The sequence below is a fragment of the Serinus canaria genome, chromosome 2 (genome assembly GCF_022539315.1).
Source record: "Serinus canaria isolate serCan28SL12 chromosome 2, serCan2020, whole genome shotgun sequence".
Classification (NCBI taxonomy): Eukaryota; Metazoa; Chordata; class Aves; order Passeriformes; family Fringillidae; genus Serinus; species Serinus canaria.
The window spans coordinates 116,656,969-116,670,598 of NC_066315.1; the positions used below are offsets into that span (position 1 = coordinate 116,656,969).

The following is a 13,630-nucleotide window of genomic DNA, read 5'->3' on the forward strand; positions in this document are numbered from 1 at the left end:
GACATCCTTCCATGCACAGTTGTGTTCAAACACAACAACAATTTAATATAGCAAATGCAGGAGACATTGCAAAGGACTAGACTATGTGGGAAGTAAGACTGGATGGGTCACAATAACTGAGCTTAATTAGACTTGGGCTTCCAAGATAGAAACACAAAGCTTTCCTTCTGGAATGGAGATCATGAAAGCAGGAAACCTGAACTTTCTTTTTAGCCCAACAGCTCTCAGCATTGTCTTATTTTAGCTTCTTACCACTGAACAGACACAGCCTGCACAGTTTTATTTTAAAGTCTTCATAACAACAGGTTTTTAAGGCTCTGAATTTATTATAGCTGATGTGGTTCTGTGTAAGGAAGTCCAAAGGTTGTGAAAAAAGTCCCTTCACTCATAAGGTGGTAATACCAAGTAGGATCTAGCAGTGTTTTCACTACATAAAGATGCAAGAAACTAAACAGCTTATAGAAGAAAAAATAATTCTGACTCATTCACATTTGCAAGATTTCTTTGAAGCTTGATTATAATTTTTGTCTCTTAAAGCAGCAATGCCAGAAATTGAGCTGTCTGTTCAACCACAAAACCAGACACTGCGCAAGCAGCTGTTTCCCAAGCCACTGAGCACTGACATACAGGGGGAACCTCTCCAGTCCTGCTGTGAACAATTCTGTGTCGAGCCTTAACAGTGACAGATAATTTAACCTGGCTTTAAAGGATATTACGTGCAAGCTGCTAGGACACAAACTCCAAGTCTCCCTCATTTGGTCCTCAGAAGGAGCCCAGGCTCTGACCCTGGCTTGTTGCCCTTGCTCCTGGGCCTAGAAATGAATCACCAGCAGTCACAGACACTATGATGGCAACTGTCACTGAGAAGCCTCAACATCTTTTGTGCAGTCATGCACTATGGGCTCCATTTCATCATCAGATACACACATCTAAGTCCTACTGCTGTTCAATCAGAATCTTTCAGGCATGTACTTAAGGTTAAAAAGAGCATCACATCCAAGCCAGCTCTCACAGTACTTTCATTTTTCCTCCCAAATATCAATTCAGTGGGTTCATCACATTTTACAATTGGTTCTTGGATGACTCCTGAACTGAGACATTTTCACTTCTGGTAGAGCTACACAGCTGCTACTTTTTAAACAGGAATCACAGATGAATGTTGCAGCACGGGCTCTGGCACCACGCCTCACCCTCAGCTGTAGGTCTGGAAATTTGCTATTTAAGCACAATGGTTATGCTGAAACTAACCTAGTCACCTTAAAATATTTTAAAAACATTAAAAAATATGCTCCAATAGAGTAACAGAAGTTTTTGAGAGGGATATGGAGGAAACACATAATGCACTGGAAACAATTTACAAATACTAGTACCTACCAAAACAAAAGTAAATCTTCCATGGACATTTTTCTGTCTTAATGAAGTATATGTCTGAGCTAAGTAAATACTGCAGATCAGCTCCTGAGCTACTGAAGGAAAAATTATGCTTTGCCATCAATCCACTCTTTGAGCTATTTTTAGCAAAGCTTCCCAAATGTGACTACCAAAGCTTCTGATGCTGAAAAACCAGCTGGAGAGAATTAGCATGGCTGTGATCTATCTCACACCAGAAGCTCTGAAGACAAGCTATTGTAACTTGAAAAGCCAGGCCAGCACTGAAGAAGAAAACACAGAGAAGTACTTTCCAGCTAGGGATGATGACCAAACACTACTGTAGCATCAGGTGAGTAGACCAGCAATGGAAGTCATTCAAAATTCTCTCTGAGGAGATAGTAGCAATTGTCCTTCTTTCCTAAGCATCCTGTTTTTGTTAACCTGATTGAATGGGCGTTTCTAAATATATTTTTTTGTTTTCCTTGGGGCCCTGTTAGAAAGCTGGAGACCATCCCTCTGAAGCCTTCAACGATTACAGCAGCACACTGTGACAAAGGGGCAGACCCACCCTTTTGCAATAGTTTTTTCATGTTATGGAATATTTGGGCTGGTTTTGGTTTTGGTTTTTGTTTTTTTAAATAAACAGAACTGCCAGAGCTAATAATTGCAAAACTTCTGCATTTTCACACCATGCTGAAATTAGACTATAATTTTTTTAAAAATACTTTATCACTTCAAAAAGTAAAGAAATGTGGCAATTTTCTGAGATAATTTTTTCAACATATCATTGAAAAAATTCTAATTTTGTCCAAATCATTTCAGACAAGGCAAGTTACATAAAAATTTGTAATGACCACTCAGGAGAAATCTGGAGAACAATGTTGTAAGAAGCAAGACAATGGGGTAAGGAAAGAGCAGGCCACTAAGCAGTTTGCTGATTTTTGGGGGAGTCACAATAAAGCAGACAGCCACACTTCACAGTGCTGCACTCTGCCTTTGCCATCAAAAGCACATTAACCCATGCAAGAGCTCAAAGGGTGCAGAGTAAGGTGGTCAGCAAGGAAAATGAGTAGCTTGTGATAAAACACACGCAGGCTCTCTGACAGATCCATGGGCCAGGAAGGAGACACTTCTTCAAAGACCCACTATGGACATGAGTCTACAAAGTGCTGTGTTGGATTCCAGGCTTTCACTGCAGTGTCAGAAAGGGGAAACTGGATGGATGGTGGAGAGGGTACTCCTGTAACACCCCATTTTAGCTTCATTTTGCTCATCTGTTCTTTCTCCACGTGCCTCCACAGGCTTAAGCAAGCCACTTTGCCAGGACTCCATGCATATTCTCCAAAATCAACAGGAACACATCCATTGCATTGGGCTAGAACCTCCTACCACTAGGCCTACAGTATGAGAGAGCATTATTTTTTTAAGAGAATTGGAATATTGCTTAGGAAACTACAAGATTAAATCATGAGAAGCACAACCATAGCATTTTTGTGCTGATTTGAATTACGAATAGAAAGTACGAGCAGTTAAGAGGAAACAAGATATGTTCTATACAAGAGCCAAGATTTTTTTTTCCTGACATGTGCCAAACAAGGAGAAGAAACAGAAGAATCTGGCACCATTAAAAACAGTTTGTGGAGAAAGGGACTGAATATCTACAGCCAAGATCCATGTGGTTTGTAAAGAGGAAACTTTTGTTTTATGGGACTCTCAGTCAGCCAAAATTCACCCAGACGGCATGCAAATGGATATTAGCCTAAAATCCTACATGCTTCTTGTAAAAGGATCAGTAAAAGATGGGGAAAGAAAAAGAACACTACTGAAGTTTGATATCAGAATTCAAAATCTGCCTCATGGTTGAAAAAGTTAGTTTACCAGACAGCTATAATGTCATACATATATGGTAAATGTCTTGGAAAGAAAAGGCAGCAAGTTAAAGCACAAAACTAGAAGTCAGGAAAATGTGTTCCAAGTCTGGCTCCAATACCAAAGAGATCTATAAAACTTGGATAAAAGAGAAAAAGACTGCCAACTTAACAGTGAGATTTTCCTTAACTTCATATAGTGTATTAACATTGCACGTATGCTGTTTCCTTTAGCTTCTGTATTTCCCCCACTCTCTGGCATTACAATGCACTAAGTTAAATAAGTGACTAGATGGAGTGCTAAGAACAGTTATATTACTTTATCAAAACAAGCCATGCCCAACTTCTTAATCAAAACACTTGACTGGGAAAAAAAAAAAAAAAAAAAAAAAAAAAAAAAAAAAAACAAAAAAAAAAAAAAAAAAACCCCAAAACCAACCAACCAACCAACCAACCAATAATTTTATATGGGACCATAATTCTCATAACTGAGCAAAACCCTAAAGCGGCTGGCACAATCCAACAACTTAGCTGACTATTGCAAAAATGCAATATCTAAAATTGCATTTCAGCATATAGGAGAAAGGGATGGACAGGCAACAGTTCTTCAGCATATGTTGAGCAGTTATACCATGCAAGAATTCTTTTCAGCATCTCTGACAACTCTCTGAGTGCCCAGTGAAGCATTTGTCTGTGTTTTCTGTAAATCAAGAGACCACACTGACCTCCAATTTACAGTAGGGAAACTGAGGAGGAGTCCACAAGCAAGACTGCAAGCTTGGGACTTAGCAAAGTCCCTGCATCCCAGTGACTCCTTCCTGAGGGAGCTGAGACCCCGGTAGCTTTGTGCGTTGAGACTCCAGGAAATCCTGCAGTCATCTGATGATGCAGCTCTCCAGTTACATCACCAGTTATTAAAAACATCGGGGGGGGGCAAACTTCACCATGATGCTTAAAGGAGAAGTAGTTCATAGCTCATGTCAGGGGACACTAGGAATAGGATTTGCCCCTTTTTGTCTTCCTTCAAACCAGCCTTTATTTGTAATGTTTCAGCTAAGATTTGCCAACCAGCTCACTTTCTTCCTCTAAATATAGTGCCAAGCATGAATATAATTTTTGAAGCACTATGTATTCACGTGGGTTGTCCTCATTCATACCTTTGGGACTATCAGCTTGGAAGAGGAGCAGAAGGGTTAATTGTTCAGAACTTTCTGTAAGCTCTGTGTGTTTGTTTACAGTGCTTTAGATGGACACTCCATGCTTCATGCTGCACTGGAATAATAAAAAGAGCTGAAAGCGATTTCCATTAATTCTCACCCTTTAATTTTATTTGCTCCAAAGAATAAAGAAGAGAAGAAAGGAAAATCAATAATTCCAAGGGAAAAAAAAATAAATTATAGGCCATTTCCACAGAAATATGAGGAGGAAAAAACCCCATGAAAGTATAAACTATTGTACTTTAGTCAGAAACCAGAAGTTAGCAGTTCTTATTGCCTCTAAAAATATCTCCACCTCTCACACATATACATTTACCAGGATGGCACCTACTGATGGGTTCTGGATGCTGATCAAGGCCAGACCAGGTATAAACTATAAAGCTGAACAACCCCCAACAAAGTAGGTCAAGAAAACTGGGAGGGAAGGGAAACTGTTGCTAGGTGGCAGTGTACCTTAAGCAAAGAATTCTGTAAATCAGAGATCACTGGGAAGGTTCATTATCTTCTAAAAGAGGTCTCATCTTTAGTGTCATCTTCAAAGTACTGGTAGGAAGTGGAACTCAAAATCTGCATGACACACATGCTACAATCAGAAGGATGAGAAGCAGCACAAAAAAAAAATTTGAAAAAGAAAAACCTGTGTTGAAACACACTACTGTGCAAGACCCATGATATAATGGCTCTCCAGGTCTGTTAGTGCCATAAGAAAAACCAACAGCTTGTGAATGGAGACTTGTGCACCTTGAGAAGGTTACAGTTTTGCTGACTTCATTTTATTCTACCTTCCCTTGAGCTCTGACCAGTAGAAGCAAGCAAAGAAATAAGCTTCCACATCTTGGCACAGGAGAGAACAGTTGACAGAAAACCCAAGTGTGATGGTGAGAAAGAAAGGTTTCCTAAGGCTACTTAAGAAACAGAACTGTTACTTTTCTGCCTTAAACAGTTTCAGTCTTCAGTCCTTTTCAGAGTGGAGTAAGAGCGGACAATGACAGTAAACAAAAGGAGGTCATGAAAACACGTGCACTCCCTAGAGGTCCAATCAAAGAATGGAGAAAAAGGCCTCTGCAGAAGGCCAAGGTAAGAAGGAAGAGGCCAGATTTTTCTGGTATCCTTCTATCTGTCCTTCCTGATGTTCCCTCCAACTGAAAACTACCTTAACATATTGCCTAAATTAGCAGAAGTGGTAAAAAAGACAGGCTGATGACATCTTGTGAACTACAATTCGCTTGGTAAGAGAGCTGTTAGCAAGCTCACAGCTTGTCACAGAGAAGGATAAGATGTTCTTGAAGGCAAAGACAAAATCTATATTCTTTTCAACAATATCTGTCTGGGTTCAAGAGAGCAATTTTGGGGAAAAGTATCTTAGATTTATGTAATTGTATAGATCAGAGGTATTTTAAAATATAGAATAAAAGGGAAAATGAAAGACAGTTTGCTTCAACAAGGCTTTAAATCCATAACTCAGGTCACAGCAAAATCCCTTCTGAGAAATGTATCATGGAATTCTTCTTATGTTTACTTCAATCTACAATTACACTGTATAAGTCTGGAGGTTTTTTAATACCATGTTCTGATGCATTAGACACTGGTCAGAAACAATGTATTAGAAGGTACACATCCCACCTAATGCAGCACAGAAATTCCTATACTGTTGTCAAGTAACACCACAATATGTGCCACATATCATAGAGTTCCTCAAAAGCAATCCTGACCATCAAGACCATTCCTACTAATTAAAATACCAACCCTACAAACCTACAGAATCATGGAAGAGTTTGGGTTAGAAGGGACCTTAAGGATCATCTAGTTCCAAATCCCTGCCATGAGGTGATTTAAAGCCCCATCCAACTGGGCCTGGAACACTTCCAGGGAGATGGGGCAGCCACAACTTCTCTGGAAAACCTCTTCCAGTGTCTCATCACCCTCACCACAAAGAATTTCTTCCTATTATGTAATATAAATCTACCTTTTTTCATTTTAAAGCAATGGAATTGCAGAGGGAATAACTTTTACAAACCCTGTCATTGATGCAGCTCACATCAGAGGTGTGTTAACTTTCCAAGCAGTTATAAACCTCTGATGAGGAATCTTTTTCCAGGTTTGGTCTGTATTTTCTTTATCTGAAAAACTTTGGGATGCAAACCTTAGGAGAAGAATTCCATCTCAACAGATAAATAGGGACACAACAATTCTTGTTCCACTTCTCTCCACTGTCCTCTTCCCCTTAGGCAGTGGTTTTAATCTGTGGTTAGCCTAAGTCCCTTCTTCCTATTAATTTGCAGCATCTGCTCTTCAAGGAGGAAGTCAGAGAATATCCCAGCCTCTTCCACAAATTCTTGGTTACAATTTTCAGTCTTGGACAGTGCAATGAACACTAGCAACCAAAAATATGCATCAATTTGAGCAAAAAAAAAAAAAGTGGAGTAGTACTACACCTATGGAAGTTAGCAGGAGACACAGACCCTGAAGATCTCAAGGACCCTTCTCTGACTTGGGCAGCATCACTGCTGGAAGACAAACTGGAGTCAGCTTCACCTGCCATCTCACCTCCTGCTCCATGAGACTGTGCACAGCTAGTGGAAAAGCAGTGTGAAAATACCAAAAGAAAACCACATGAAGCTGGGGCTGAGGTAAAACATGAAGGCAAAAGAGAATATAATCTGTACAGTCTCCAGACTACGAAATCATCAGCTTTTTCCAAAGCAGAAATACTTTCATGCAGCAGCAAGATGGAAGTGCTCAGTGGAGAAAACACAGTCCCCAGCAATCGAGATAGGCTTTCCTTCACTAACCAGTAAGAGGGAGATCTCTCTTAGCATGCAGAAGGCACCGAGACTCATTTGACATTGAGTTTAACTCAAATTAATTTTTTCTGTGATTACAGAAACTTTTGTTCTACTTCTTCACCATCTGTGATACAAAACCTGGCAAAGACTCCAATTAGTTTCCTTTGTGTTATTACTGCCACAAGCACTCAAATGATAAGCATTTATACAAAAGGAAATTCCTCTTCCTTTCTACTCTATCTCTGAGAAAACTGGTACTGAATTCACCCTCAAATCTTGTCATGCCAGGTTATGTCAACTGCACTACAGAAAAAAACAACAGCAGATTAAGTCAAAACAACACCTTTTCTGACAAAATTTTAAGCCAATACAACACCTTTCCTGCTCCAGTAAGGAGCACCTCAGCCTGAGAGGAAAAAGGGGGGAAGCACCTTAGACCAAAAAAGGTGAAATCCTGTAACATCTGCTTAAGGAGCATCAGTGATGGATTTAGGAAGTTGACTTCTCCAGCATATACAAACCCTCATTATGCTCCTAGATGTGTAACTCTCAAGAGCCTCAAAGGTGCTTGTGCTTCACCTCAGTCAAGCAGGACAGAGGCATCGCCCAGCAAAACAAATACAGGGAACTCTGAAGTGCAAGTTAGTGATATTTATTTACTTACTTAAGCTCTTCATTTATATATACACACACTTGCCTACTGTGGTAATCTTGATGGAATCCATGCAGGGCTGTGGTTAAGATGTCAAATTTGATCATCCTGGTAAAGTTTATCTTGGTACCTTAAACACAATTCCCTTACACAGAGTTTACACACTGCTACAAGCATACCAACATTAATGCAACATCTTAACTTATGTAAGAGCACATTCATGCCTGAAGTACCAACATTACTTCTAGCACAGGCAAGCTCCACATTGTCTGCTCTTCTGTCCAAATGGCTATGATCCATGACCAGGAATGCATCCCTGACTTTGGCATTTATTTATGGAGTAATTTGCCAACACTCCCCATGTGGAGGACACATGGGGATGGATAAACTGATAAGCAAGGGAGAACACAGACTTGCACCAAATTTGAGAAGCATGAACTAAGCTCTAACCCCATTTTTTAATCCACTGCACCCTTAGAATGGCTTTTCTTCCCACAGATCAGAAATGGATATTGAACAGCAGCAGGCTGCTGCTAGGCACCTCTACAGATGATGCATAATTTCTTTTCTTTCTTTATGCTAAAAAAAAGAGAATTAATGGCACATTTTACTGGAGCAGGATAGTACCTCAACACCAGCACCTTCTGCTGAGGGCTGTACCACACAGAGCTGTACCACACATTTGTTACTTGCAGTTGTTTGCTCGCTAGTGCTCCGTACAGTTCTGAGAAACAGCACAGGCTTTTAAGTAGTTAATTAATCAAACAGCAGTTTGGGTTTTGGGACAAGACAGTACACCTTTTTGTGAGGTCTTCTGTATAACTTCATACTGCTGTGACACAAACCATTTTGCTGTAGACTCTAAACTGCACTTGAAAAACTCTACAGCCATAAGGGGTATAAAAATAATTCAGAATGGGTTCTTTGATCCTTTTTTCCCTACCACTCACATCTGGCTGAAAACTTTACAGGCAACAGCTTTGCCTGTTTCCATTTTCAAAAATTCTTTTACAATTGTACTAGAATTTAAACTAATGACAGGCACAATTTATGATATGGCTGAGGCAGTATATATTCTTACTTTAAAAAGACACCCAGTCCTGTTTGCCTTCCGGGTCCCCTTTGGTTTTCTGTGCTGATGTTCTTTAGGGAGCTAGACTGGCAGCAAACTAAACCTATCAAAAAAATTAACAGTTTTTATGTGTTTAACTCCCAGAATAAGCTCACAGGGGGTCAGAGGAGCAACATGGATGATGATGAGGAGGAGTGACCTGCCAAGCAGCAACTGTCCATTTCATAAACTGAGCTGAAGCATGAAGCGTCATTGCAGACTACTCTGTCAAGCAGTTTATGTTATGGTATGACCCCATTCAAACATTGGGATGGATGTCTAACTTAAGGAATGGATTGGGCTCTCTAAGTCAAATCACATGTAATGACGGTTCCAAACCAGACACCATGGAAATTACCCTTCTATATTTTCAGATGCCTTCTGGAATCAAAACACGAATTTTCAATATTTTTCAATTCATTTTATACATGGTCCCAAAGTCAGGGATATTGGTCTAAAACTTGCCAGACTTCTAATCTTTTTTAGAACCTAGTAGAGCAATTTATTTTTTGCATTTGCTTGTCTGCATCTTGCAAAATAACTTAAAATTACTAGAAAAAGGAACAGTTTACCATTCAGAATTACGTCTATTATTTTCTACGCATCTCATTTTATGAATTAAGAATAAGCAAACAATCCAGTGAATACTGATCCCTCCCCTTCTTCACTCCTCCTCCGTCAGCCTTTACACACATTTATTCATCAGCTGCAGAAGAGACACTGAAGAGCATCGAGTATTGGCTTCACGTGGCCAAGCATTTCACTTCATCAAGTGAAAAATACCTGGGAAAATGTATATAAAGCAACAAGTATTCAGAAAGTATAGTTCAGACAGTGCTTCTTTTTCCATCAAAAAAACCTGTACGTTCTTCTTGAAATGTCACACGTGTGCACCTTCTTTGAGTTTATATAGACTGTACACTTGAAATAAACTAAAGGCAACAGCATGAGTAACACTAACAGAAGTCACTAGAGCGTCTATCACCCAAGCTACTCGGCACAAAGAGAAGGGCAGCGAGGGCCGATGTCGCAACCCCTCGGCAGCAGCGGCTGCAGGTAGGGCAGGCGCACCCCGGGCTCCGCGGGACAGCAGCCGCGGGCCGCTCTGGGGCTCTGCAGCTACACGGAGCAGCAGGTCCCCAGCAAACCGCAGCGTCGCGTGTCCTCACGCACGCCGAGCTGCCCGGGGATGTGCTACGTGCACAGCTCCTTTCGGAGCACGGCATTCCACGCATCCCCGGGAGGCGAGACCAGAATCCCACGTGCCAGCGGCCGCCCCCGCCCGAGGTCAGGCGAGGAGCCGCCGCCGCCGCCGCCGCCCCCCGCCGCGCCTCCCCGGCTCTCCCTCGGCCCCGGCGGCGCAGCTGCCGCCCGCGGCCCCCGCGCCAGCCGCGGCCGCAGCGGGAGCCGCCACCCCCGGGGGCCGCCATCCCGCGGGGGCCGCCGCCCCCGGCCCGGCGGGCGCTGATAGGGCCGCCCTGAGCGGAGGGGCGGGCGGAGAGCGGCGCGGCCCAATGCGCGCCTCGGCGGCGCCGCGCCCGCCCGGCAGCCCCGCTCCCCCGGCCCGGCCGTGCAGGAATGCGGCGGCCGCCCCCCGCCCCGGTACCTTCTCCTCCTGCAGAGCACGCACACGGCCCAGAGCAGCAGGGCGGCGGCGGCGGCCGCCCCGCCGTAGGTGCCGAGCGGCAGCGTGTCGGGGCCCATGCTGGCGGCGCTCGCCTCGGCGGCTTCTGGTGCCTCGCCGCCGCCGCCGCCGCCGCCGCCGGGGAGGAAAGTTTCGCCCGTCCTCCCGCTCCCGGCAGGAGAGGCGCCCGGCCGTCCGTCCCTCCCCGCCCACCCCGAGCCCAGGGGGCTGGGTTTGGCTGCTCGGAGCCGGACTTGGCGAGAGGGCCCGGTGCGACCCGGCCGGCTCCTCCCCGGGGAGCGCCCAGCGCGGGGAGGGTCGCGCCCGCCCGCCCCCGCGGCTTCCCGGCGGCGGAGGAGGGGGAGCCCCAGCCTTCGGCTTGCCGGGAAAAGGCTCCCATGAGGCGGGAAGGTGCCGGGACGGAGACCCGGGACTGGTTGGGGCATCTCAGTGCTCCCCGCTATTCAATCCCTTTCAGCCGTCACGGCACCCTGGGAGGGTCTCGGTGCCCGCAAACGTGACCTCGGTGGCGGAGTGGCCTTGGCGTGTCCGCCGTGCGAACGATGCCAGACTCCGACAGGTAGCAGCTCTGGCAACCTTTTGACCTCCGCTTGGTTTTGATACAGACACCCGATGCCATATATGTGTCCCCTTAAAAAGCAAGGCAACATCGAACAGCTTCTTAAAACTTAATCGGCGGTATGATAACAAATAGGGAGGGTTGGTTCTTAACACTGTATGAGAAGAAACTGGGTCCAGTCCTCGTACTGTGCCAGCCTCTCTGGCGTGTTACAGAATGTACAAGAGGGGAAGGAGGAGGTGAGAGACAAAAAACAGGCCTTGGGGAGATCCCCAGCGGGAGGAGCTGGGATGAGGTGGAGAGGCAAAGAGGTGCAGGGAGTTCAATACTTCGTGGCAGGGCAGGGACTAACAAAATACCAGGGCAGCAGCACTACCTTACCGCTCCACTGCCATTTGGTACTAGGTACACTCAGTTGTTTCTGTGATGTAAGAGACTCTTCAATGCGAATTCACACTGAGAGATGAAGTAAGATCTTTCAGGTTTTGGAATTGTGGTTCTGTTGAATGCTGACAGACAAGTTCATGCTCATTTTCAGCCGCATGCAGTATAGTTTGTTGAATGTTTCGCAATGCTTGGTGGTTTATATATATATATATATATATATATTCGTTTCATCTTGGAAACAAACTGTAGAACACCGGTCTTCTGACTTGTCCTGTTGCAAGTTTTTTCAGAATTGTAGAGTCCCAAATATATCTTAGCAGATAAAAAAGCCAGTTAACAAAGCACCTGCCCTAGCAGATTTCATGATTTTTGAGAGCCTGAGGCATATCTGAGGGTTTGAAGTCAGCAGAGCTGTGTGTCTTCTTCCTCAGACATTCCTTTTAGTGAAATATTTAAAAATGCCATTGTGTTAACCAGGAAAAATCTAAGTAGTGTGTCCCACATTGAAAGTGACCCAAATCTGAGCAACATTGCTTAAAACCATCAGCTGTCTCTCTTGAGACCAAAAAATCAGACACCCTTATTGTGCAATATGATGCATGGAGAGAAACCATAAGAGAAACTAATGCTTCACTTGTAGTTCTTTAGAACTTCTTGCAGGTAACTGTATTTGAAATCCCCAGCCTGGGAATCCCAAGGGGTTTCTTAGCTAGTAGTCCTGTAAATTCATGGAAAAGAACTAATTCAGAACTGAAAAGCATTGCACTGTAAGATATTACACAGTAAAATATTACTCATTTTATGAGTGACCTCTTCTGTGAAAATTTAGTGTTTCAGTTCAGTTTGGTGAGAAATAAATGGCCACATACAATTAAGTAGCTGTGGCAGCTAGAGTAAGCCCTCACCCATAATCAAAACATCCAAACACCAAGATTATTGTAGTCCTGCCAGAGGGTGTGAAGAGGGTTACAACAATCTTTTTTAGTTTTCACTTTTCATGTTTGTTGAAAATTACTGTCTTAGGTCAATTGGAGATGAAAAAAACTCACCCCCACACCAAAAACCATTTTGAACCACACTACAAACACTTTAAAATACAGGGAACAAACCCTGAAACATCTTGAGTCCTTAGGAATGCTGAGTACTTTTCTGTGTCAACCATTCAAAAATTCCAAGTGTATGGATTAAATTCTTAACTAGTGAAGGCATCTCAAAGAGCTGGAAGCTAGAACATATTTAAGTTTGATGTCTTATATATAGTATGAATCACGTCAATGCAAATCCAACTGGATGATATTTACACTTAACATACCAGTTACAATTATAATAGATGTATCCATAGATATTGGCGTCTCAGCTAACTGGAGAAAGAGGGTGAGGCTGAACAGTTCCCTTTAATATAGCTCTAGCAGGAAAGAGGAACTTAACTTTCAGAAGGTTCAAGCCTAGGTTTATAGTGGTGTGGTCTCTTGGTAGGAAAGTAGTTTATTAAGAATTGGAGGGATTTTCAGTTTCAAGCTGTCATGAGCTCTTTATAAGAGCTCTTGCTGCAGCATGGTCATAAGTGAGGAGAAAGAATGCAAATACTGTTATATTTGGAAATGGATAATGTTCCTCTCCAGCTGGATACAGCTGTGTCCAGTTGTTATCCTTACTGGTGGGATGTAATTTCTGTTGTTCCATCACGGTAGGAGTGGCTCCTTTACAAATTTGTTCAAGTGTCCTTTGTATGTATTAGAAAACTTCCAGAAACAGCTGCAGGCTTGAGAGAGGTGAAAGCATTTCCAAGTGCTTATGAGTTTGGGGGTGGGGTGGAGGGGGGAAGGGATGGAGAATTCTTAAGGTAAGCTTGGAGGGCTTTTCAGTTGGAAAGATTTAAGAGGGGTTCTTAATACTATGGTAATAAGCCTATAGAGATAGTAGATAGATAGATTAGATAGATTAGATAGATAGATAGATAGATAGATAGATAGATAGATAGATAGATAGATAGATAGATAGATAGATGATACATGCTGAGCTACATTTCTCCTG

At 43.1% G+C, this 13,630-nt stretch overlaps 1 protein-coding gene across 2 annotated transcripts in view; it reads right to left on the reverse strand.

The window, feature by feature from the left end:
* The window catches only part of LOC103812691 (cytochrome P450 7B1), a 125,064-nt gene extending 114,290 nt beyond the window's left edge, over window positions 1-10,774 (reverse strand). For both annotated transcript variants that reach the window (XM_050970723.1, XM_050970722.1), the window contains exon 1: window positions 10,612-10,774. In XM_050970723.1, the coding sequence (XP_050826680.1) occupies window positions 10,612-10,709 (98 nt within the window). In that variant the 5' untranslated portion in view covers window positions 10,710-10,774. The remainder of the gene's footprint in view (window positions 1-10,611) is intronic.
* Between the last annotated feature and the right edge of the window lie 2,856 nt (window positions 10,775-13,630).